Source organism: Mytilus trossulus, chromosome 14, assembly GCF_036588685.1.
Source record: "Mytilus trossulus isolate FHL-02 chromosome 14, PNRI_Mtr1.1.1.hap1, whole genome shotgun sequence".
Lineage (NCBI taxonomy): Eukaryota > Metazoa > Mollusca > Bivalvia > Mytilida > Mytilidae > Mytilus > Mytilus trossulus.
This window is the reverse complement of record NC_086386.1, coordinates 32,024,058-32,050,878: the sequence shown is the minus strand read 5'-3', so window position 1 is coordinate 32,050,878 and position 26,821 is coordinate 32,024,058. Positions and strand designations below refer to the sequence as shown.

The 26,821-nt window shown below is 32.3% G+C and overlaps 2 protein-coding genes across 2 annotated transcripts; one reads left to right on the top strand and one right to left on the bottom strand.

The window, feature by feature from the left end:
- Positions 1–3,974: 3,974 nt before the first annotated feature.
- On the bottom strand, positions 3,975–18,180 carry LOC134696871 (exosome complex component RRP43-like). The gene is made up of 11 exons (XM_063558829.1): positions 18,130–18,180; positions 16,340–16,376; positions 15,016–15,079; positions 13,426–13,499; positions 12,598–12,643; positions 10,647–10,752; positions 9,782–9,827; positions 8,061–8,157; positions 5,675–5,795; positions 4,679–4,782; positions 3,975–4,108 (listed from the first exon to the last, which is right to left on the bottom strand). The coding sequence occupies exons 1-11, from the start codon at positions 18,144–18,146 to the stop codon at positions 3,996–3,998; spliced, it is 825 nt and encodes a 274-aa protein (XP_063414899.1). The 5' UTR covers positions 18,147–18,180; the 3' UTR covers positions 3,975–3,995.
- Positions 18,181–18,240: 60 nt separating this feature from the next.
- Positions 18,241–26,592, top strand: LOC134696870 (protein zwilch homolog). Its single transcript, XM_063558828.1, has 2 exons — positions 18,241–19,242; positions 23,185–26,592. The coding sequence occupies exons 1-2, from the start codon at positions 18,297–18,299 to the stop codon at positions 24,156–24,158; spliced, it is 1,920 nt and encodes a 639-aa protein (XP_063414898.1). The 5' UTR covers positions 18,241–18,296; the 3' UTR covers positions 24,159–26,592.
- The last annotated feature ends 229 nt before the right edge of the window (positions 26,593–26,821 follow it).

The window sequence follows — 26,821 nt, the reverse complement described above, 5'->3', positions numbered from 1 at the left end:
CCTGGATTATTTATCTCAAACGCTAACCTTATATATAAGAGATTTAAACCAACTTATTTGATTCCGGTTTAGATAGGCCTAGGCTTAATTAATTTTAAAAAAAAATGCAAAACCTTAAAATTTCAGGTTACTGTTATCCCATGTGATGTCTTATCTGTTTCATAAAAAACACGGCTTCTTCTTTTCTTTATTAATTTTGTTATTAAAATTATTTGATATATTTCGTGCTATTTATTTATAACTAAGACTGATTGTTATCAGAGCCGTGTTTACATCAAGGTTTACAGGTTCCCCTCTTTTCGCCCCTTTTCTATTTTTGATATTTTATTCAAAAATCTAAAAAATCCAACTTTCAAAAAGTGAAATAATCAAAATTGCACGTTAGGTTTAGTATTTTAAAAGTTTGACCAAATTCCTAAACTATCAAATTTATAAACGATATTTAGAGTTTTGATATTTTAATAATTTGGTTAAAATTTCAAAATTTCAAAACTTTGACACAGTTTGAAATTTTAATATTTTCAAACTTTGATCAAAATTCCAAAAATCTAAAATATCAAAACTTTTTAAAACTTTGAATTGATAAGTGTTACACGGACCGAGAACACTGCTTCTTAAAAACCCAAAGATAATTGTGGCTAACTGTTTTTAAATTAAGCCCAGTAGTTTCAGAGAAGAACATTTTTTGTAAAACAGGCAACATATGATGAGAATACCTAACTTGGACTTTGGGGGCATGTGAGCTTTTAACGAAGTCCATGCCAAAAGCAATTGTCCACAGAGATGATCTTACAGTTATTTGGCTGTCCTGTTTTGGCTAACTTGCTTAAGACTGCTCAAAATGTCTTTCAGAACTATTGTTAAAGATCGTGCCTGATAAAGCTTCCTGAACTTTTGGTCTAGATCATGCCTAATAAAGCTTCCAGAACTTCTGGTCTAGATCATGCCCGATAAAGCTTCCTGAACCTCTGGTCTAGGGAATGTCTGACAAAGTTTAAAGAACTTTTGGTCTAGATCATGCCTAATAAAGCTTCCAGAACTTCTGGTCTAGATCATGCCCGATAAAGCTTCCTGAACCCTCTGGTCTAGGGAATGTCGACATGATGAGAATAGCTAACTTGGACTTTGGGGGCATGTGAGATTTTAACGAAGTCCATGCCAAAAGCAATTGTCCACAGAGATGATCTTGCATTTATTTGGCTGTCCTGTTTTGGCTAACTTGCTTAAGACTGCTCAAAATGTCTTTCAGAACTATTGTTAAAGATCGTGCCAGATAAAGCTTCCTGAACTTTAGGGTCTAGATCATGCCTAATAAAGCTTCCAGAACTTCTGGTCTAGATCATGCCAGATAAAGCTTCCTGAACCTCTGGTCTAGGGAATGTCTGACAAAGTTTCAAGAACTTTTGGTCTAGATCATGCCTAATAAAGCTTCCAGAACTTCTGGTCTAGATCATGCCCGATAAAGCTTCCTGAACCCTCTGGTCTGACAAAGTTTCCAGAACTTTTGGTCTAGATCATGCCCCATAAAGCTTCCTGAACCTCTGGTCTAGGGAATGTCTGGTAAAGTTTCCAGACCTATTGGTCTAGATCATGCCCGATAAAGCTTCCTGAACCTCTGGTCTAGGGAATGTCTAATAAAGTTTCCAGAACTTCTGGTCTAGATCATGCCCCATAAAGCTTCCTGAACCTCTGGTCTAGGGAATGTCTGGTAAAGTTTCCAGAACTTTTGGTCTAAGAGCATGCCTTGTAACTTATACAGGGACATGTCACATCAGTTGTATACGTTTTTATTTATCTATACAGGTACAAATTAAAGGAAGTCCATTACTTCTGATAGATTTGGTCAAATACTTATTTTACAATGCATGTTTTATGTTTTGCTTTTGTAGTGATGTTTGAATTCTCAATTATTATCGAAAATTGACGAATTGTTGAATATTTTAGATTGTTTTCATAATTATTTTCAATTACTGATAATCAAAAAAGTATCTTTATTTTTTTTTTACTTGAACGGTTTGAAACCTCCCTGTAAATGAACAACTATGCATGTTCCTGGTGTTGAGTAATCTCTTATTCTCAATTTTAATCTGTATTTATGAATCTGTATGTGCAGGTATTTAATTCTTCTTTAATACTATATGTCATGCACAAGTTTAAAATGAGGAAAAGTGTTAATAAAGTCATACATGACTTGCATACAAAATTGAATAGAATGCTGTCCAAATATTTTGCTTAATCATTTATAATTTCCTAGTCCATCCGAAACACAAGTTTTGTTAAAGATATTCAAAAATGAATGGTTTGAACATATGGATAAAAATTCAGAAAATGTGACCTTTTACATAATAATAGAAACAGAAATTGATACTGATGCAAACAAAGCAACACATGTTCTTTGGTTGATTCAATGGTACATTCTTGCAGCAATTTTGAAAATGGCTACTGATAATAAATTTAAAACCTACTTTTAATTAAGGATATATCATGTTCTCTAATTCTGTGAGAATTTATACCAATGAAGTTGATTAAATTGGTCTCATGTAATTTCTGGAAATATCTTTTTTGTACCTGGAAATCTTCATTTTCTATAGAATCATACAAGATTACTAAAACTTTTGATGTTTTTCGCTACTGAAGGATAATATTTTACATTGGAAATCAATTAAAATTTAACAAACCTATATCTCAACTTATCTTGAAATCCTAACGTCAAAAGGATGGTTTGCAAAATTTGTTATTGATAAATAACAAGAAGACACAACCTAAAATTAGATTTTTTACTAATCATTGATTTTATGTTTATAAGTCTTGGAGATAAAATGTGTTTCTAAAAGCATTACCAAAACTAAACAAGATGATATCTTCCCAACAGACATGTACAGCTTATAATCGTTGCATACACCAAATAAAATTGACCTATATTGTATATAGTATTTGAAAAACAGATCAAAACACAGAAACTGAACATTGACCAATGAACCAGGTGTATGAGCCATGGTCAATTGACACCTGACAGACTAACATGCACCCCTAACAATCATTTCATACACCACATAAGGTTGACCTATTGCTTAAAGTATTTTGAGAAATACTGTGGATTCATTACAATTAGTTGGATACCAATTTTTATGGGTATCGTTGGTACAGGTTTCAATGAAAACATATTTTCAATAGCCTTTGTATACAGAGATTGGCAAAACCATGAAATCAATTATCAACAAAAATGCAAGTTTTCAGCAATCAACGAAAATTGATTCCGCAGAAAATAAATGAATCTACAGTAGACCTAATTACAGAGCTATAACCTTGAAACAAGGATGAGGTCAGGTGAACCCTGTCTGTACAAAGAACACATATACCAAATATAGTTATAAACCATCTCTACATAATTGCATTCAAATCCTCTTTATAATTTTAGAGATTTAGAATTAACATCATTAAGACTCAATGATAGCAAGATTTTAAATACTACAAAGTAACTAAAATAAATAATTTGGATTAGCTATATATAATTGCAGTTATAAATTGATATGCCTTTCTTTCTTCAATATTTTATACAAGAACAATACAGAAATGCCCCACTTGCACTAACATTTTCTATGTTCAGTGAAATTGAGGTTAAAACTCAAATTTGACATTAAATTTAGAAAGATCAGAATAGAGACAATGTGTATTTTAAAAGTTTCAAGTTGATAGGACTTCAACTTCATCTAAGACTACCTTGATCAAAACTTAACCAGAAGCGGGACAGATGGACAAACAAACGGACCGATGGACAGACAGGCATCAAATGCAAAGCTTGGAAAACATTATACCCTCTACTATCATAGGTGGGGAATAGAAAGATGGATCATTGAGTACTGCATCATTCTGAATATGCATGGAATATTTGCCTATGACATTTAACTTATAACAACCAACAATAAATACATCCTCCAAAGTAACATTTCCTTCAAACCTTAATAAAGAACATGTAGAAAGGCAACTATTTTATTTCATCTATCTATACTGTGTATTGTTTCATCTATAAGTCTACTAATTTCTTTACTTCTGTCAAATGATCTGTCAAAACAGTTGGTTAGCTGTTCAGGACGTATAGGACTGCCACCTACAAAATAGGAAAATAGAAGTAGTTAGAAACAGCTCACATTGTAAAAGAAGGAAACATGTAAAATAAAAGTAAAATATTATATAAACAAACAAAAAAAACTTGCAAAATTGATGGTTAAGTTATAGGTTTATCATTTTTTAACGCAAACATATCATTTAATCTTCAATTTTTTTCTCTCTGTCTGTTATGATGTAAAAATATGGCAGCCACTTAATTGTCATGTTTTAAAGCTGTAGTTTACGGATTGTCACCTTATAGTTAATAATCAACAAAGCATGGATATTGAGCAGGTGTATAACATGTAAATCAGATAATAGTTTATTTCAATGAAAAAAAAAGTTATTTTCTTCTAAATGTGGACAAATTAAAGAATTTTCTTTAGAAAAAAAGTATATGTACAAGTTTTATAATAAAAACTATCCACCTAGTTATAAAAAAACATCTGCATGATTTTATTTTAATTAGAGGTTTTATATGACTTTACTGTATTCTTTCGAACACATCTGTACAACTTTCAATTTCAAAATCAATATTAAAATGGCTGATATTTTCATGTTAATTAATTACCAGGTTTGTGAACTAGACATAATTTGTCATCTGTTGTTACTATGGTTACAATGCCAGTTGCTAAGTTCTCTTCCTCAGCTGTGGGGTCAACAAATAGGATGTTACTGAAATTTATAAATCAATATAAAGTACTGACAAACAACTATATGATCTATCACAATAGCAACTTTAAGATATAGGTATACAAATTCTTTCTATAAATCTAATTATCTGTCACATCTCTAATTCCTAAGGTTCCTATCGAAGATTGCTGGTTTTCTCAGTTTTACTGGCCTCCCCGAAATAGCCCAAAAAAGGTGTTAAAACACCATCAATCAATCAATTGAACTTATACCTTACACAAGCTAATGTGATGTCATGTCTCTCATATTGCCATTCTTAATTATTACAAATGCAAATAAAAAATTTCTTAACAATAATGATCATTTTATATAACTCTCCAAAACTGAAGTCAGTGTACTTTTGAGGTCAGTGTTCAAAATGAAATAGAGATCTGTTCTGTTTATTAATTATAGGTGAAGTTAAAGGTTTTTTGATGTGTAATGTAAAGTTGGAATCCATTGCCACTCTAGAAGAGTTTATTTTTGCTAACTTTGAGATGAAGATTTGACTTAACGAAGATAAGAATCCGGAAAAATAAAAAATAAATCCTAATGACCAAGTTTGACTTTAGTTTACCATAGAAATCACAATACGTTTTTTTTTGTTTTTTTAAGAAACACCATAAGGATAATCTGTTTGACAACCAGCAATACTGTGGATTCATTTATTTTCGTGGGTACCAATTTTCGTGGATTGTGGAAAACTTACATGTTCCAGGATATTTGATTTCGTGGTTTTGTCGAAGTCTGCATACAAGCCATCAGACAATTTATCATTCGGTGAACATTTAATTTCGTGGTTCAACTGTTCCTACGAAATCCATGAAAATTGGTATCCAACGAAATAATAATGAATCCACAATATAGTTTAAATCTTTCAATTTATTCCACTTACTCATCAAATATAGCATATGTAGATGATACAGGTTGTGATGATATAGGTAGCGGTACTCTCTTTGTCAGGTCTGTCTCAGGGTTGTCTGTTTCTTCATTTATACTGATAGTTGGTAAACATACTAAATATAAAATGGAATGACAAACAATAAAAAGATATAAAATTCCACACTATCTTTTTTATTAGAGGTAGTAGTAGTAACTTATCATTGATATTTTTTAATTTTATTTTTTCTTCTTTGCAAGATGATAATATTATGTTTTGTCACTACAATAAAAAATGTCAATTAACAAATTCTACATACAATACTTTCAAAATTGACAAGGAGAGGTTTATTTGAGTTTTTTTAGTGTGTTGTTGAGTTTCTGGTCTCATGAATAAATACATGCGTTCAATCATCCCAAACGTACATATATGTGCATACTCCATTTACCCTAAATGAATAAGTTTCTTCTTGATCGGAATTGTACTTCTATTTAAAATTTTGTAATTGCCAGCAATGCATTAGAGTATACAATTCTGTAATTCAGTGCTTGTCCATCATATTTGTTTTTCATTTATTGTTTTGTTCGTTAATCAGGCTGTTAAAATTTCTTGTGTGAATTTATTAACATTTGACATTTCTGGACTTTAATGGCTTGCTTTGCAGTATCAGTTTTGCTCATTGTTGAAGGCAATTTAGTGATGTATAGATGCTTACTTCTAGGTCATTTGGTCTCTGGTGAAGAATTATCTCATTGGCAATCATACCACATATTCTTATTTCTATAATAACTTAAAATTACAAAGAGATTTCTAATTGAGATGTGACTTAAATATCATTTAGACTACTCATGAACTTCAATTACCAAAAAAACAAAGAAGATTGACTGTTTGTTGATGCTCATCTTCTGGTTTAATAGAAATCTAGGGATCAGAATACAACCATAACAATGGACAGGTGTAAACACCTTATAAAAAGCACTTAATCTCCTAGTCTTAGTTGGTTGTATACGGAATTTTCAAATATGACCTATTACTATTATAGTAATACAATATAACTAGTCTTTTTTTATTAATAAAAAAAATAATTTTGTAATGTACAGTCGATTCCACTTAATTGCATACCGCTTAATAGCATAATTCGGTTAATTGCATACTTTTCTCCTGCACAAAACCATTTCCCATTCACCTAATGTTAAATTGTCCGGTTATATGCATAGCCTTCCAAGTGGCATTTCGGTTTATTGCATAGAAAATAATCGCCAGCTAGATATGCTCAGTTAAAACTGACGAGATTTTTGACGGTCATTTTTGACCGGAAATGGCAATTTGGTAAGTATATTTTTCTTGAATGCATCATAATTTTCATTATTATTTCACATTTACTTGTGTGTTATTCAAATAAAGTTTTAAAACAGTATCTTTCGTGTTTATATGATTATAGAAAAGGCCTCGATGTGTACACAGGTAAAGTTTCCCATATTCTATTTTAAGCCTCGAGGTCATAAAAATGTCAATCAGCTGATTATTGTAAAAACACAACCATTCTATGATCTTCTATCTCAAAAGGTGTTAATTATTGATTGAATTTCAAATATTGTTCATAGATAACATTTTGGGTGAATTTTTAAAACATCAACGCCTGCTAATTATCGATCATTATTCAATGTGTAATCTCGTAATTCAGCTTGGGTGATCTACAGTTATGTTAAATATTACAGGGCATTTATATATGGTTGAAGAATTTTATACATCAATCTTTCCTTTTTAATATTTTTTTAAAAGAAAATTAACTTCTGATTATTATATTTTCTCACTTTCAACACTCGTGTCCAGCAAATAACCTGTGCAGGGCCCCATCACCTTTGCATATACGAAACTACCGATGTTAAAGTAACAGTGTAACATCACTGTGCAATCGGTAAATACTGAATATCAAAGGCAGTACATTGCACAATTATTGTTTATAATGATTATAAACGGTGAAGTATTGTTAAACAGTTTATTTTAAACAAAGCGTAACATTGTGATTTGTACATCCGGGTCATAGAAACAAATCTATTTTTAGAACAATTTTATTTTCGTATCTCAGGTAAAGGAAAAGTCGGTACATAAATAAACTAAAACAAAATGTGTTTATAAACTTTATTGAAAGAATACACAATGAAATAAAATGTATGACACTAGACAAATAACTTTTATTAGAATAAATAAGCATTCAATATGTTGTAAGTGGACTATGGACGTTCATCTTTCTTCTTTGCTGATCTGCACTATCGATGTTATTTGACTCCGTAATTTGGCATTTTGGATATAAGCATACTCCGCTTTATTGCATAATTTAGTCTGACAAATAGGCTATGCAAATAACCGGAATGTACTGTACTAACTTTTGTTTACTTACCATTTTTGAGTGCAGCTAACAATGCTAACACACAAGCGTCTGTCACATTACCATCATAGTCCAGACATAACAAGTCACAGTACAATACCCATACTAACTGTAATATACAAATCTGACATGTCAGTAAGGGTATGCTCTCCGGCACGGGACGTTGGCGCTTTTTCATAGGACATTTGCGCTTTTTTTTGTGGACACTTGCGCTTCTAAACATAGGACATTTGCGCTTTTTAAAAATGGACTTTTGCGCTTTTTACATAGGACATTTGCGCTTTTTTTTATATTTATGACATCCCAATCTTTTATCCGGGTTTAGCCTGGCAGAGTTAAAGTCATTCTTTATGGTTAAAAGTTTAAAAATCATTTCATAGCACATTCATGTCATAGCACATTGTTGATATATGTTTAAAAGTTTATGTACAGATAAAAGGAGACATTCTTAAGAAATTAAATTAAGTACTGTCATCACAATTACATGTCAGTTTTAGGTTGATATTTGAAGCCCAATAAGTGAACAAATTTTGCTCTTGTTATCTGTCCTGATTGGTACTTAGCCCACATCTCAAATAAATGATCGAGTTTCTCAATTCTTGATTGGGAAGCCTGTTCATCAATGTACCAAATCTTAATATAATTTACTGACTGTTGTTCAATAATGCTCTTCAAAAATATAAAAATGGCAGGATGAGTCATGTAAAACTGTGCATTGTAGTGAGCATGGAAGGATTCTGGACCATTTGCTGTACGCTTACTGTATGATGGCTGTTCAGCCTATAATATTCTTCTCATTAAGATTGCAGGTAGTCGACTATAGGTAAAAAGCGCAAATGTCCGGTCAGTTTAATACAGGTGAATCAAAATTAAAAGCGCAAATGTCCATAGTATTTGAAGCGCAAATGTCCTATCATTTTACAGGTAAAAAAGCGCAAATGTCCTGTGCCCATGCTCTCACAGTACAATACCCACACCAACTGTAATATACAAATCTGACATGTCAGGAAGGGCATGCTCTCACAGTACAATACCCACACCAACTGTAATATACAAATCTGACATGTCAGTAAGGTCATGCTTTCACAGTACAATACCCACACCAACTGTAATATACAAATCTGACATGTCAGTAAGGTCATGCTCTCACAGTACAATACCCACACCAACTGTAATATACAAATCTGACATGTCAGGAAGGGCATGCTCTCACATTTTTGTTTAAGGCTAATGCATACAAAACAAGTCATTTTCATAGGAAGTCAAATTTCCCTAAAAATTTACACTATTAATAAGTTCAAGACGGGTTTTCTATAACTATGAATTTTGTTAAAATCCAGGCACTATAGCTTTTGATTTGCACTTTTGTAAATGGAGGGCAACCAATATTTTTTACACAAGAAATATATTGAAATGGAAAATTATACCTACATATCAATTTTCTTTGAAATCCTAGCAAAAACAGATGTTTCCGAAAAGTTTTAACTTTTATTTTGACATTGAAAAACAATTTTCATTAGCATATCTATTATTATATCTATCTATCAATTGCTGTTGTATTTCCTAGCTAGGCTTTTCCTAGCTAGGGTCTAGCCAGCCATAGCATGAAAACTAATTTAGTATTGTTGTTTATTACAGAGCAGATTCCCAAATATTCTAACAGATTCCTAGGTTGTGTAAATGTTGACTTAGCAAAACTACCTTAGATATATATCACTTGTAAAGATACTAACCTTGCCTGGTGTAATACATAATGATTCCAAATCAACACATTTTGAGCTAAAAAATAAAAATACCTTTATTATTTTCAAAGCAGTTTTTCTATTAAAATAATGACAAAACAAGAAGTTGCATATATCATCATGCTAATTATACCCTTACTTTATAGTCAATGTCTTGGTTAGCAGGAAGTATGTGTCTGATAGATTCGAAAAGCTCTAACACATAACATCTCACTGTCAACATGGTGACCAAATATATATGTGATGTAAAACTGGATAAATGTGTGATGAGAATATTTATTTCCTTGAGCACATGGAAACAGAATCAATGACAACAAAGGAGAGGTGCAAACATTATAACAATCATAATATCTGTCTAAACATTTCAAATATCTACTCACTGATTAAGGGCATACGATACAGTTTTGATCCTGTATTTACAAGTTCGTGAAAATTTGCATATAGGCTATTTTTTACCTGATTAAATCAAATATGTAATAAAAAATTTACCTTCATGTGCTACTTTTTGAGTAAAATGAGGTTGAAATTTTGTTTATTTGCTCAAAATTCAGATTTGTGGCCATAATTTCTTTTTCGAAAGAAAAATAGGGGTCCATGAACTCGTTTTCAAATTAAATCAGTTTGAATGATAAAAATCGGTCGAAAAATGCATCTTTTCCCGAAATGTCACAGTTTGACGTGGTGAAAATAACATTTTACGTTAGCAACGTCATTACCTCCCCTGTAACTGTATCGTATGCCTTTAACAACTTCTAACATAAACTGACTCATCACTTGAGCTTGTTCTCCTGGAGGCCCAGAGCGAAAATATGGAGAACAAAGGGGAGATAACTCAACATTTAAAATATCTACTCACTGATTAACAACTTCTAACATAAACTGACTCATCACTTGTGCTTGTTCTCCTGGAGGCCCAGAGCGAAAATATGGAGAACAAAGAGGAGATAACTCAACATTTGGTACTGAAAAATAAGAATGGATATCAGTATAAAATATTAAGTTTTCAACATTCACTAAAAGCACAGTACAGATATTTTAAATCCCCTGTATAAACTAAACAGATCTCTATTCACAAGAGGCAGGAGAAATGAAGAACTAAAATGTATAAAACTTAATTTTGTAAAGAAAATTTTTAGCAACTCAACTCATCAGAATAGCAAAGGCTAAATGTTGTAAATAGCTACCCGACAAATTTAATCATGTAACATGTATGTGCCTGTCTTAAGTCAGTGGCTGTCGTTAGTTGATGTGTAACATATTGTTTTTTTCATAAATATTTTGTACATAAATTAGTTGTTAGTTCTATTGTTTGAAGGTTTAAATTTGTCATTTTGGGGCCTTTTAAAGCTGACTATGCAAATAGGCTTTGCTCATTGATGAAAGCTGTACAGTGACCTATAGGCCAAGTTCGGATGGAACTCGAGTACTGACTCTAGTTCCATATGAACGTTAAATAATTTTGAAGAGTAATTGAGAATTTGATTGGATCGACGTCATAACATCCGGGATATCGAGTCGATCTCTAGTAACCCTGCCACAACCCAGGGCTCATTGGGTTATAATGGCGGGAAAGCTATATCCTATCTACTCTAGATATCCATACAAACTTGGCCATAGTTGTTAATGTCTGTGTTATTTTATCTTTTATGGAGAGTTGGCTCATTGGTAATCATACCACATCTTCTTTTTTATAAACACTGCTTTGTTTATTTGACTTTACCTTGCATTGGAATTGTTCTAATGGCGGGAAAGCTATATCCAATCATAACAGGTGTTATATATGACCATGTCAATCCTATCTACTCTAGATATCCATCCGAACTTGGCCATAGTTGTTATGATGAAAGCTGTACAGTGACCTATAGGCCAAGTTCGGATGGAACTCGAGTACTGACTCTAGTTCCATATGAACGGTAAATAATTTTGAAGAGTAAGGACTCTAGATTACCGGAAATACAAGGCCCCTACTCTGAATATGTTTACATTCAAATTTGATTGGATCGACGTCATAACATCCGGGATATCGAGTCGATCTCTAGTAACCTTCTCACATTTCATTCTCTACTCATAAAAAAAAGCTGTTGCATAAAACATACATGACACCTAGAGATATGGTTGACTGTTGTTTGTCTTTTTACTGTTAGTCATGGTGGGGGCCTTTCAATTTGTTTAACTTATGGTAATTGATTGCTCTTTTACTATTTTTAATTTTTCTTACTTAGTTTTGTTTTACAAGTATCCCTGACATGTAGTTATCTATTGTGAATTTATCTTATCTATGATCTACATGCAGACTCTCATTGATTTGACAGCCAGCAAACCTAATTTATAATAAGTGTTTGATCTTACATGTATGTACAAATGTAAAATCATGTATCCTTGAAATAGTGACTTTTTTCTCAAACAAAGAAACAGCAAGAAAAAGATAATTTTTCTTACTTAGTTTTGTTTTACAAGTATCCCTGACATGTAGTTATCTATTGTGAATTTATCTTATCTATGATCTACATGCAGACTCTCATTGATTTGACAGCCAGCAAACCTAATTTATAATAAGTGTTTGATCTTACATGTATGTACAAATGTAAAATCATGTATCCTTGAAATAGTGACTTTTTTCTCAAACAAAGAAACAGCAAGAAAAAGATAGTGAGAGACTGACAGGCTTACGAAGGATACTGTTGGTAAGACTGTAGAGACATTAAAACAGTGGATTTTGACCAGTATTTATTATGTTTCTTCTTTTAACATTTTAGACTGAGGCATTTTTTTTATAAACTATCTTATACAACATTGCACATAATTACCTATAAAACCACATTTTGGAGTTTCTGTTTTTGGCTTGCAAAGTTCCTGCAAAACAAATAAATCAGTAATTCTCGCTACATTGAAGACCCATTGGTTGCCTTTCGGCTGTTGTCTGCTCTATGGTCGGGTGGTTGTCGCTTTGACATATTCACCATTTCCTTTCTCAATTTTATACATTACATGAATATGTTAATACATGTAGATACAAATTTGTACATTTCTTTCATCCTTCATTTTATTGCATTTCTATTTTTAAAAAAACCTATGAAACGTCAAAGAACTGCAATGTTTATCAATGTTAGGTTTTATATACAAAATAAAAACATATCATTCTATTTGATGGATTTATTCATGAGAAGCCTTATTACTAATATTAGTGAATTAGAGATTGATCCTCACTAATGACACGTGTATTGGTTAGGATCAGATATTGATTTGAAAATATCTTGTTTTCAATACATGTGTAATTTGGTTGTTGTCCTATGGCATTTATCCTACATCATAAATGACTCATAAATACCAGTAAATTGAAATATTCTAAGACCTCTTGGTGACCTTCTGCTGTTGTTTTTCTATGGTCGGGTTGTTGTCTCTTTGATACATTCCCCATTTCCATTCTCAATTTTATATGTCACTAATTCTGACAAATATTTATTAGAAAACTCTCCTATCTTTTTTATTATCAGTCTGACATTACTTGTGCAAACAAAACAAAACATACAGAGTAACTATGAAAAAAGTGTTTTTCCTACCTACCTATCTTGAATGTGATGCTAAATTTGTATAAGATTAGGAAAAATTACATGTTTAGTTTATTCTGTACTTACAGCTTTAATACCACACATTACTGTAGTATTGCCCAGCTTGACCAGTGCAGATCCATCCGCTGTTGTCACACATCCTAAAGTATCAAAATATAAAATATCACAATACTGGAATCAAGGTTTACTCTGTACTTTCAGCATGTTCAGTATAAATTTGAAACTGACAATAAAACAAGGTAACAATTGAAATGGCCCGTAACTCGAGAGACACACAGTAGCCTGCAAGTAACCTTGTCCACGGCCCCACGGCTGGACTATTTAAAGCATCTGCAAACTTTTCCATGTATATCTTAAACATTAAGATTTGTAAAATTCCTTGCTTTCCTTATTAATTTTAACTTGTTTTCACTGAATGATTGAAAGAAGTAAGCAAGTACATGTATAGCAAGAGGCTGTCACAACGACAGCAAACCGGATTTATTCACATTTATTTGTGTCCTGGCAATATCACAAGAACCATTACTGATGATTAGTGAAAGTGAAATTCGTCAATATCAAATTTGACCTCCATTTTGTCATCAGTATCAACATATTAAAATTTGAAAAGCTTAGATTGAATGGTTTGTGAGTAAATGCAACAACATGAATGGAAACACCATTTTACAATCTTTCAAGAACCATAACTCCTGAATGATAAAAGTCAAAATCGTCATTTTTGAACTTGACCTCCATTTAGTCATCAGTAACAACATACTAAAATTTGGGAAGCTTTGGTAAAACAGTTCATGCGTAAATGCACGGACACAACTGGAAACGCCATTTTACCATCTTTCAAGAACCATAACTACTGAACTGTAAAAGTCAAAATCATCATTATTGAACTTGACCTCTATTTTGTTATCAGTAACAACATATTAGAATTTGATAAGCTTTGGTTGAATGGTTCATGAGAAAATGCACGGACACGACTGGAAAAAACATTTTTCAATCTTTCAAGAACCATAACTCCTGAACGGTAAACGTCAAAATCGTCATTATTGAACTTGACTTCCATTTTGTCACCAGTAACAACATATTAAAATTTGGGAAGCTTTGGTAGAACAGTTCATGCCTTAATGCACGGACAGGACTGGAAACTCCATTTTTTAATCTTTCAAGAACCATTACTCCTGAACGGTAAAAGTCAAAATCGCCATTATTGAACTTGACCTTCATTTAGTTGTCAGTAACATCATATCAAAATTTTAAAAGCTTTGATTGAACGGTTCATGAGTTAATGCACAGACAACATTTAATTGCCGCCCGCCCACCGAGCATCCCCAAATCAATAATCGACATTTTTGTCACAAAAATCCGGTTAAAAATGTACTGAGAGCTATTCTAGAAAAAAACCTGTTTTTTTGGGCTAGCCATGTACTAGTTTTAATAAATTATGGATGGTAGAGTTTCTTATCTAATAGTATTAACATGAATACAAATAAACTTTCAAGATTTTTCAAAAACTATCACGACATGATCTTAAATAAAACACACCTTCACATGACCTTCAACCCCCACAGCCATCCTCGAATAATATTTTATGCAATTTACCCCATTAGAAATGTCAAAGATGCATGGTGAGTATTATTACAACAAATGATATAATTTACAAACCAATGTTAAGTACAGTTCTTCTAAATTCTGATAGATCTCTTCCATCAGGTCGAACATCTTGTTCCTTAAAAAAAACAACCATACATCAAAACATCAACTATCAATGATTATAGTCTAAAGATTTCTATATCACATTTATATAGATGGGGCTATCATCTTATATAGGTTAAATCTGACATGCTGTTACAAATCAGGTTATATATCTTCACTTTACTGTGAATTACTGAAATTAATCATTAATAACTTGTAAGTCATTAGATAAATGGATAAGTATGAACAGGATAATCCTTTATGTTTCACTGCACGTCAATTAGGGACAACATGAAAAGTTCAATGTACAGTTGTAGGATAAAAAACTTAATTCATTTGCAGCAATGTTGACCCCCCCCCCCCTCACCTCAACCCGCAACTATTTGATTTAAGTTTTTTATCCTGGCTACATTGATCTTTTGATGTTGTCCCTTAGCATATCCAAACCTTTTTTAAATTCAACTTTCAAAATAATGGAAATGTACATGTAGTAGACTATATAGCTCCATTGCTTCCACAAATATTTCTGTCACACTTTTTAGAATGAATTGATATTGTTCAGCAGCTCAACAGTTATCAGTTATAAGTAAATTAGTCTTGTGCCATGATGTGGGCGTTTCAGATCTGTCAGATACATTTTGTACCTACTTCATACAGTCATACTTCAAATTTTCAATATGATGCATAAACTTAAATTTTTGTCATAAATTTCTGCCATTGTACTGAACAGCATCTTCGCTAACAAAGTGTTACGATCCATTCTACTCCTCTCCACCCCAGGCAGATCTTATCCTAGATGTTATGATTTTCTGACATTGGTTGCAGTTGAAACTGGCTGCATTTAATAACAAAAAAAACGCCTATAACATGATCACATGTAAATGTAGAAAATGTACAAATGTTTGCACCTGTCCTAAGTCAGGAATCTGATGTACAGTAGTTGTCGTTTGTTTATGCAATATATACGTGTATCTCGTTTCTCGTTTTGTTTATATAGATTAGACCGTTGGTTTTCCCGTTTTAATGGTTTTACACTAGTAATTTTGGGGCCCTTAATAGCTTGTTGTTCGGTGTGAGCCAAGGCTCCGTGTTGAAGGCCGGACTTTAACCTATAATGGTTTACTTTTAAAGTGTTATTTGGATGGAGAGTTGTCTCATTGGCACTCACACCACATATTCCTATATCTAAGTAGGAAAACAATTGCCACGTGCTAATTGTGCAACAAGTCTTTGGAAATTGTGTGGCTTCTTATAAACAGGATGAAAAGGTATTCTGTTGGACTGTTATACTTACTAAATATTTTCTGTAATATTCTACTGGTCTTGCTGTTCTGAAATTAAATGTCATTTTCATTAACTGCATTTCTTATATATATATACATTGTAGCTCTAGGCATAAACTGTTTCTTAAAAGGAAAGAGTGTTTCTGTAAAACTTGATGTGTTCAAATTGGCAAAATCGATGTGTTCAAATTAGTTTAGTAATCATAAATTACTCAAGAAAATATACTATATGCAAGATAAATTATTTCAGATGAGAACCTAAAGACTAAGTAAAGTATAATACGCATATGGTATTTTGACTTTGAATAGCTTTAACATAAAACCATGTATATAAATTTGAAGAGTAACACAAATGCACTTGGAATTCTATCTGCAATACTTTTTATTGAAACTAAAAAAAAAAATTGTTTAAGATACAGATGTTGTGAAAAGTTGTAACTAATCCATAACATATTTTGTACAAGTTGTACACAGAGGTAGTTTGCAAATCTTCTAACCGTAGTGGATAAAACAACTGCTCTATTTCTTATTTAGGTCTCATCACTGTCATTGATAGAAATTTAACAAAGCAGACAGATAAGGATATAAACAAATTGCATCATTGTAATTTAAATTGCCTGCCCTCCAACCCCCTTGTATTCCCTGTCTATCTGTATAAAGTGAATAATATTGCAACCAATGTTGTATGTTTACAAGCATTGACAATGTGGAGTTAACATGAAATAGAAATTCCTTTTTAATAAATCTTCAGATGCAGATATCATCATATTTAAGAAAGTTTTCAAAAAGAACAGCTGTAAGAGAGTTGTATTGGGAGAACCTTAGGCCAAGTTTGGATGGATATCTAGAGTAGATAGGATTGACATGGTCATATATAACACCCGTTATGATTGGATATAGCTTTCCCGCCATTAGAACTCAATGAGCCCTGGGTTGTGGCAGGTTTACTAGAGATCGACTTGATATCCTGGATGTTATGACGTTGATCCAATCAAATTTGAATGTAAACATATTCAGAGAAGGGGCCTTGTATTTCCGGTAATCTAGAGTCCTTACTCTTCAAAATTATATACCGTTCATATGGAACTAGAGTCAGTACTCTAGTTCCATCCGAACTTGGCCTTAATGAAGAATAACAGTAATAGTTCTTGCCAAATTAGGTTAACATTTTTTTGGGTGTATGACAATAAAATAAACACTTCCCTAATCTTTTAGAAGATTTTAACATCGACTTCATTTGATGAATCACATTATTTTTTTCAAAAATGACAGTAATGATAATCATTTGAGACCCTTAACAAATCATAAGGATATTTTGACGAATCACAGTAAAATTTTAACCAACTTGATGCTAAATGCAGTCGAAATATGACTTTTGATGCCTGACGTTAAAGGACATTACTACCCTCCTGTAAGGCCTACACAAATATAGTCTATAGTTTATAGAGTGACGCATTCGGTGGAATTTTTTTTTAGGAAAAACTGTCTATCTGTAGAAAAATGGTTAAATTATGAGTTCTGAAATTTCTCTTCCTCGGGAATCGGGGATCAGAATTATCAAGTGCCGATTTGACTAGGTGTTGAGTTGACTATTTAAAACCGGTACCGAATTGACTCTGTACACCGGTGCCGACGTGACTATATATAGAAATTATTCTTGATCATGTCGCTGTTCATTTTGAGTGAGTGTAATGTCTGACAAACAGGCTTATTAATATTCCTTTTCGGGGGTTATTTGTTATTCTTTCTTTGCAGTTATATGCAGACAATAGTAACTATTTGTTTCATCTCATGTGCTCACTTGAAGTCTGTCGCCATATTGTCAACTTTACCAAAACGATTTTGAAAGACTAAATTTCATTGGTCCATATTTTACTTTTAACTAATCAAAATACTTTTAGCTTTTGTGTAATAAGAATTGAAAAGCGGGAATTTTGTAAACAAAAAAATTGATAAATAACAGCTGACATGGATTCGTTTGAAATAGATGTTTTCAAGAAAAGTATTGAGACTATTATTACGTCTGAAAATGGAGAGTGCCTTGTTCAAGATGTCATGCTTACTTATATAAAAAATAATTCATCAGATTTCCCAAATCTCAGTATTTTAAAAGATTTGCTTCCAATACATTTTCCCGTCATTGTTGCGCACAAGCCTTTCAATAAAAATCCTGTCAAACCAGAACAGAGTACTTTCTTTGAAGACACTATCTACAAAGAGAAACCCACCAAAAAACCTTCCTATGGTGATGTAGAAGGGTCACCTCTTAAACTGCAAACATATGCAGATTTTTCAGCCTTTGACGTCAGTTCTTTTGACTGTACAACACCTAAGTATGATGTCACCATAGACCCAGAAGACTTAAAGTTTGGGATTCCATTAAAAGTAGCCAGGAAGTTGACAAACATTTTCAATAGGGTAGTAAATTCTTCAATGAAGAGTGTACCATCATCAAATAGCAACCTGTATCATGCTCTTCTTTGTTTTTGTGATGGCAGTGACAGAAAGAGAATTGGATGTGTATACACTCAAAAATTATATTCTGAAAACAAGGAATATGTTGGACTTAAATCCTCCATAATCAAAATAGTTGACCCAGTACCGAATAATGCACATCTGCCAAGTTTGAAGAAAAAAGATTTTTCCAGATGTCAAGTTACATGCAAAGCTACATATGACATTTTAAACGATACAAGAGAGGTAAATCAGCTTGATATTAAAGACAATTACAGATACAGAGGATCATTGATGCTGGATGTGTCCTGGTCCCGATCAGTCCCCAATCTTGATCTGTTGCATCCACCACCACCAGAGGCCACAACCACAATTAAAGCTAATGTAATACCTGGAAGTATGAAAAGTGCGGCTCATTCACTCTACCAAGAATTGTCTGTGTTAAGAAATTTTATAGAAGGTATATATATTCATGAATATGTACTACATATTTTGTGATCTGTAAAACCTTGCATATATTCATATTCAAATCAATTTCATGTTGATGTTAGACTTAATAACATTGAAACTAGATTTAAGTACAAAAACAAAAATGTACTGTACATGCATGTAACAAGAAATTAAAAATGTATTTAAATTGTATTTATTCAGGAAAAATGTAAGTACAATGAAATCCCCCATATCATTGACAGTGTTGGTTCAAACTGTACCATTTATCAGAATATACATCATGTACATGTGTACAATCTCCTTAAATTCAAAATTTGATTTTTTGTTTAGATTTTATGCAAGAAATCACTCCCGAGGACATTTGAAGCTTTTTCTAAATAGGAGTTCCTTTTCAGTACAATGTATATGATATTGGACACACAACACAAAATATTAAGTCTGAGAAAAGATCCTAGATTAAGAACATGAAGAAGATTTCATGAAATTTAAAGTACAAAATAACATGAATTTATTCTCACAATACATCATCATGCAATATTATCATGATTATCACATAATTGCTTTTTATGAATTACAAAAGTGAATCCAAAAGCCTTGCATGTACCATACATAGGTGCGTTTTTACACTGGACCTCATTTATACACTACATTGTACAATGTATATCTTCAAACACTTGTTAACTTATAAATTGTAACCTTGATTATGTTTTTTCACCAATAAGACAATTCATAAGAGACCAAATGACATAGAAATTGACAACTATAGGTCACTGTACGGTCTTAAACAATGAGTAGAGCCCATACTGCAAAATCAGCTTTAAAATACCCCGTATAAATCAAAAATGTAAAACAATTCAATGACCATTTTCCAAGTAAGGATTAATGGAATATATATACCTTGTTATATTATAGCACATTTTTGTACTTCCAATTGACCAGTATTTTTAGGCAGTAAAGCTGCCTTATGCGAGCACCCTGAATTTGTGTGCTACCCAATAAATGCTGTAATACGTGCCATTGTTATCATCTAGCTGGCTACTATATTATTTATAACTTATTGGACAGTTTTTTCATATTTTTTATTCTGGATTACAAAAAAGATGACCAGAAAAACCTTCAATGATGCATGGTAAATAAATATAAACACTAGAATTGAAAACCAAAATTGTTTAAAAGAAAGAAAAAGCAGAAAATATTTTGTACACCAATTTTAATGTCAAAATCCAATACAAGTGAGTGACAGCTGGGAACAGTTTATCTAACAATATATATGTTCCTGGTAACAGTATAATTTTTTTTTTAATATCAGTGATACATGTTGGTATTAATGCATGTTAAATGCTTTTCAAGTTAAACATATTACTGCAATTTCAAGGGGTATTTTTTTCTTCTCAATTTTGATAGGTCAGTTAAAATAGCTGGAAGTTTCTTATATATAAACAAAATGTGGTATGATTGCCAATGAGACAACTATCCACAAGTAACCAAAATGACCAAAACTTGGTAACGGTCAAGATCCCCGTCCCCTAAACAATATATATTCATGTATGGGACAATTGCAATATAACAAATCATATGGAATATAGGTGGAGTTCGTGGGGCCACTCTACCCCTTTCTGTTTGAGAATTTATAACGGTTGAGATCCACAATCTTAAACAATATATATTTATGTATGGGACAATATTACAAATCAAATAAATTATTAGGGGGTGGCCTATGGTCACTTTACACCTTCATGTTTGAGAACTTGGAAAAATTCGAGATCATCACCCCTTAACCATATATACTCATGTATAAGACTATATATAACAAATCAAATGAAATATAGCGGAAGTCCCTGTGGTCACCCTACCCCTCATGTTTAAGAACTTTGAAACATTTGGGATCCCCAACTCTGAATTAAATTGAATATTGGGGGAGTCTCTGCAGTCATCTGATTGAGAAATTGGAAACAGTCGAGATCCCCACCTTTAAATTAAACCATATATATTCATGTATGAGAACTAATCAAATGAAATATAGGGAGGGTCCTTAGGGTCACCCTACCCACTCCTGTTTGATACTTAGAAACAGATGAGATCCCCACCCCTCAACCATATATGTTCATGTATTGGACAATATAACAAATCAAATGAAATATAGGGGGTCGAGATCCCCACCCATAAACCATATATATATTCATGTATGGGACAAAATAAAAAATCAAATGAATAATAGGGGTAGTCCCTAGGGTCACCCCACACCCTCTTGTGTGTGTTTTGAGAATTGTAAAAGATTTAGATACCGACGCCTAAACCATATTCATTCCTGTTTTTCATTTCAAAAAGATTGAATGACATACAAGGTCAATCTCATAGACGACACATATATGCATATCACTTTGCTAGACCCTAACACCTGTCATTTGATTCCAAACTTAGACTTGAAGGTGGGAGTCATTTACATTTACTATGGACAGGTCAGTCAGACCTCACCATTGATCCCTGTAGTAGTAAACATTTGTCTGATTTGTGTCTCATAACTTTTGTACTGTAAAACATAAACTCAGTTTTCTTTCCAGGAAAGCAAGTCCATTCATACTTTTACAAGCTCGTACTAAAGTCAACTTGAACTACTTACAGTCAACTAATACGAACAATTACGCTCAACTAGAAGAACTGCAATCATTGCAAATTTGTATCACTGCTGACTCATGATAGACTCATGACCATTCGTGGTCATGTGCGTTGCTATTAAAAACCTTGATAAAATATTAATTATTTGCCTTAATGTTTAATTCATTAAATGAACATAAATGCACAATTATATATGAATGTTTAATATTTGTTCTTTATATTAAATTGAGAATGGAAATGGGGAATGTGTCAAAGAGACAACAACCCGGCCATAAATAAAAACAACAACAGAAGGTCACCAACAAGTCTTCAATGTAGCGAGAAATTCCAGCACCCGGAGGCGTCCTTCAGCTGGCCCCTAAAAAAATATATACTAGTTCAGTCACTCAACTTCAGTGATAATGAGCGCCATACTAATGTCCAAATTGTACACAAGAAACTAAAATTAAAATGGTACAAGACTAACAAAGGTTAGAGGCTCCTGACTTGGGACAGGCGCAAAAATGCCTTAAATCTTTTAAAAAAAAAGTTGAAGCAACATTGCCACAGTTTTCATACCGGAAATTATGTTTGCCTTGGATTTTGGTTAACTGCCTACAGTGCTTACAGCGCTTTGATTAAAACATGTTTACTGCCGACATATAACAATTTACATATAAGAATTTGTTTATTATAGTGACATTTTGTATTAATAAACTCAAGTATAATAATAATTATGTGTTGATTACAATACCCTGTATATAGGTGTAATACCACCATTGATTTTCCCCTATTAGTCTTTGTTAAATTTGCACTTTTCAAAAAATAGTGCAGAATTTATCTTTGTTTCAAATAAAGAAATACTTGGCATGAGTAAAGTTTTATCCTGTCCAGTTCTATAGAAAATTTTCACAAAACATTTCATTGCATATAAAAAAATAACCATCATTGGAAGTTAACCAATCAAATTTCTCCCCTTATTCTATCTATGCACAAGGTTTAGTCACCATGTAACCTCAAGAATACAAAATTTTCTATAGAAATCACAAATAAAAAATAATGGTGTTTTGAAATACCCAAGACATATGTTTATGACACAGAAATAGTTTTACTGCAATAAAATGTAGGATTAATTACCTACAATGGTCAAATTCAAGGGAATATTTTTTTGACCTACTTTCGTATACAACCGGATGTGACATACCATGATTTGGTGGTATTACAGCTATATAGTTATATAGGACAACATTGTGTTAATATCTTTTATTTAGTTTATAGTATTTTATAAATATAAAAAGATTTGAATATAGAAAATACATTTTTGTGGCTTAATCTTCATTTTCAAATTCCATTTCAGGCTTACAGTCGTCACAAATCACCTGGATTCCAGAGGAAGAGAGAAAGGTTCATATAATGAAATCTGTTAAGGAGTTGTTTGATAAGTTGAAACAAGGAGATGCTTATTCTAAAGAATCTGACAAAAAATCTACCAACACTGACACTGATATGACTGAAGGGTCCAGTAAGTTTGTACTGAGTGAAAGAGATAATTTCGACTTTACAGATTACCTATGGAAGATACTCTCTAACTGCACATCATACCAGGAGCTCATTGATCCCTTTAGGTATATATTTACAGCATTAAGTAATGGAGAATTACAACCCATGGTACATAGAGGTAACAACACTATGGTAGCTCAACTTGTGCGTGATTCATTTTCAGGAAAGTTACGAATCCCAAACCTGGCTGGGTTATATCCTGTAGAGCTTCTGGTAGAAATAGGAATTGAAAAGCTACGACAGGACTACACTTATGCATTCTTGTCCAAAGATCTGGCTACCCGTGAAAACCTAGAGCCATTTTTAAAATCAGAAAGTGATTTCAGCACACAGCTGGTCCAGCTTGAGAAGATGCACTCTGTGATTGAGATGATTGCAATGTTTCAGTTCTTCTTACAGATCCCTCTTTCAAGTCTCAGTGCCATAGCTAGAGAAATGATTCACTACTATGAAAGAAATCAAATTTCTAATCAATATATTTTCAAATTCATCGTTCCTACAAGTTCAGTTATCAAAGATCTAGAAGGTTGTCCACCGTCAACCTGGCAACTTGCATCAACAAAGCTAGTAGAAAACATGAAAGAGACAATGACATATTTACTGACTTCAGACCCACCTTTCAAACATTTACCTGTAAATGACACAAATATGAACATGAAAGAAGATGTGAATGAAAATGACACCAAAATTGATGATACGGTTAGTGCTGAGAAAATGAAAAGACCTTACTTTCTGGTGAACAAAATGGAATGTGTCAGTGTGTTAATTTAACTTTACAAAACATAATATTTGTAATTGTACTATTTTTATTCTTGATGTACTTGTATATTATGTATATTTTATTTATCATAATTAACTACTTATACATTTCATTGAAGTAATTTAGGCAAACTGATGTCATATTTATATCTTTATTTGTATAAAAACATTACTTCTTGAACTAAACTCAGATATTCTGGACATTTAATATCACATATACATGTACCTACACTGAACATTACCATGCACCTCTTTTCTTAACTTTTTCAGAATATTTATTCTCACAATTGAAAATAACATAAAAGCTTTTAACTCTGTTGTACAATGTAACCCTTTGAATAATTTTATATGTGTTTACCTGTTGTCTGCTCTTTGGTCGGGTTATTGTCCCTTTGACACATTCCCCTGGTCAATTTCCTTTCTCAATTTTACCATGATAATATACATACATCGTTGAAAAAAATAGGATAGGTAGGTATAGATTTTTTTTAATTTTTCCGTTATTTTTACATTGAGTCTATATATCATTTCTGAGGGAGGCCCATTCTGACTTTGAAAGTGCTTATTGAAAAACGACCAAAATTTTTTTGGGGAGCTTAATAAATAAGGAGAGAAGGGTAATATGAAACACACATCTTTTTTATTTCAATATTTGGCCTTATGTTAAATTTCATTCTGTTGGGTTTACAAACATGTACATGTATACTAATGATACATGTTTGGTCAGATGTTTACCATGTTGTGCAGGTACACAACATTCAGGGAAAGGCAAATACATCATACATGTAATACTTTTCAGAGATCATTCCCTTGGAAAGAATAGCATTAAGTTAATGCTATTCTTACCAAGAGAGTGATATCTGGAAAATTTAAGTATCCAAAATATAATTGGGATATTTAGTTTAGAATAATTCTTTAAAATTGATTGATTATATACATGTAGCCTGGCCAAATAGAATTAGTTAAAATATGTTGAATAAATTTTAATCAATCATTGTATGAAAATTAAACATTGGTTTCTTCTATAGTCAACCGATAATACAATGTACAAAGTTTACAACCCTAATGGGAACAAGTGTTAGTCATAATGAACTCATCAATCATGTCAATAGGGCTCTTCAAAGTTAGTTCGGCCATATTGGATAGGGGGCAGTTTTTCATATAATAGGAGGTAAAAATGGTGTGAAAAATATGGGAAAACATCATGAAAACTGAGCAGTTGCTTGGAAACACACATAGGATTTCCCATACTTTTCACACTATTTCCACCTCTTTCTAAAAAATCTGCCCCCTATCCAATATGGCCAAACTAACTGTGAAGAGCCCTATTAAGTATAAACATGTATGTAGTGTGCACTTGATTTTATTTACTCTTGACCTTCCATCGTTCCCATATTTGTTTACACACTCTAGACTTCCAATTCCAAATTTTATTAAACTCTATACTAAGAACTAAAACTAGCAAACAGAGTTTGTATTTTGACAATGAGTCACTTACAGTTCTTGAGTTATGCCCCTTTTTATCTTGGAATATTACTAATCTTGAGCAGGTAATTTGTGTCCTCAGACACGTTTATCTTTTTTTCTTTCTCATTTATAGTAACAGAATGTTATCACTACACTTATGAGCATGATGAGGTGGTAAAAGAAAAATCATCACATGTTCACTATTGATGTAATTGATGTTGAAATATTTGTTCATATTTTCAGCCTTAATTTTTGATGAGTCCATTTTTGTCCATTCTTAAAAAAAAACGCAAAATTTCTTCTAAGGTTTTTATATTAACACATGTAGTGAACTCAGAATGTGGGTCCAAATTTGGCACATACAATTTTTTATACATATACATACACATTTTATTTTTTTAAGTTCACATTGCCTATAATCTTCTTCAATCTTTTTCCATATACTGCCCACATTATGATTATTCAACTTTTTAAATATACTGAAGGTTGTGTGTACAGAAGCTTAGTGTCTGTTTATTTCAGAAGCTCTGGTAATCTTTGAACTATTTACATTTTGGATGCAATAATATTTTTATGCGTAAAATAATGCATTAATGTAGAATTTCTTAAGCACAAGTTATAGGACAAATCAAATTGTATGACTCAATTTAACCAATTTCATTTTGATTTCAACTAAGAATATGACTTAAAAATGAAAAAAAGACAGCTTTACATAACACTAGTATATAAGTGAATACTTTGTTTCTATTGCTTACCAGTAATTTATTTATTTAGTAATGTGTTTGAAGTAGAACATAATAAATTCTGAACATTGTCAAACTAGTATCATGAACAGAAGAAAGACACAGCTGTATAAATGCTGGATTATACATATTTATTGTGTGTAAACACAAATGTACCATATTTTAACACCTTTAATAGATAATATGTAAAGATGTACATGATGTGCATTTATACATTAATAAATGCCTAAATTCCAGCATAGAATCTCACTTTATATTGTCTCGGTTCAAAAGGAGGCACAATTCAGACTTTGCGGTACAGGCTTTGTTGAAAGCCGTATGATGACCTATTGTTGTTAATTTCTGTGTCATTTGGTCTCTTGTGGAGAGTTGTCTCATTGGCAATCATACCACATCTTCTTTTTAGCTCACCTGACCTGGAAAAAAAATTGAGAAAGGAAAAATCCTCCTGAAACTACAGGGCAA

What these genes read in the sequence shown, in the direction of transcription:
- LOC134696871 (XM_063558829.1), bottom strand. An exon ending in TATGTATTACACCAGGCAAG is followed by an intron (nt 8,158 to 9,781) that starts GTTAGTATCTTT and finishes TGTATATTACAG; the next exon opens with TTAGTATGGGTATTGTACTG. An exon ending in GTTAGCTGCACTCAAAAATG is followed by an intron (nt 5,796 to 8,060) that starts GTAAGTAAACAA and finishes TTTTATATTTAG; the next exon opens with TATGTTTACCAACTATCAGT.
- LOC134696870 (XM_063558828.1), top strand. Translation starts at nt 18,297, where the DNA reads ATGGATTCGTTTGAAATAGATGTTTTCAAGAAAAGTATTGAGACTATT. An exon ending in GTTAAGAAATTTTATAGAAG is followed by an intron (nt 19,243 to 23,184) that starts GTATATATATTC and finishes ATTCCATTTCAG; the next exon opens with GCTTACAGTCGTCACAAATC.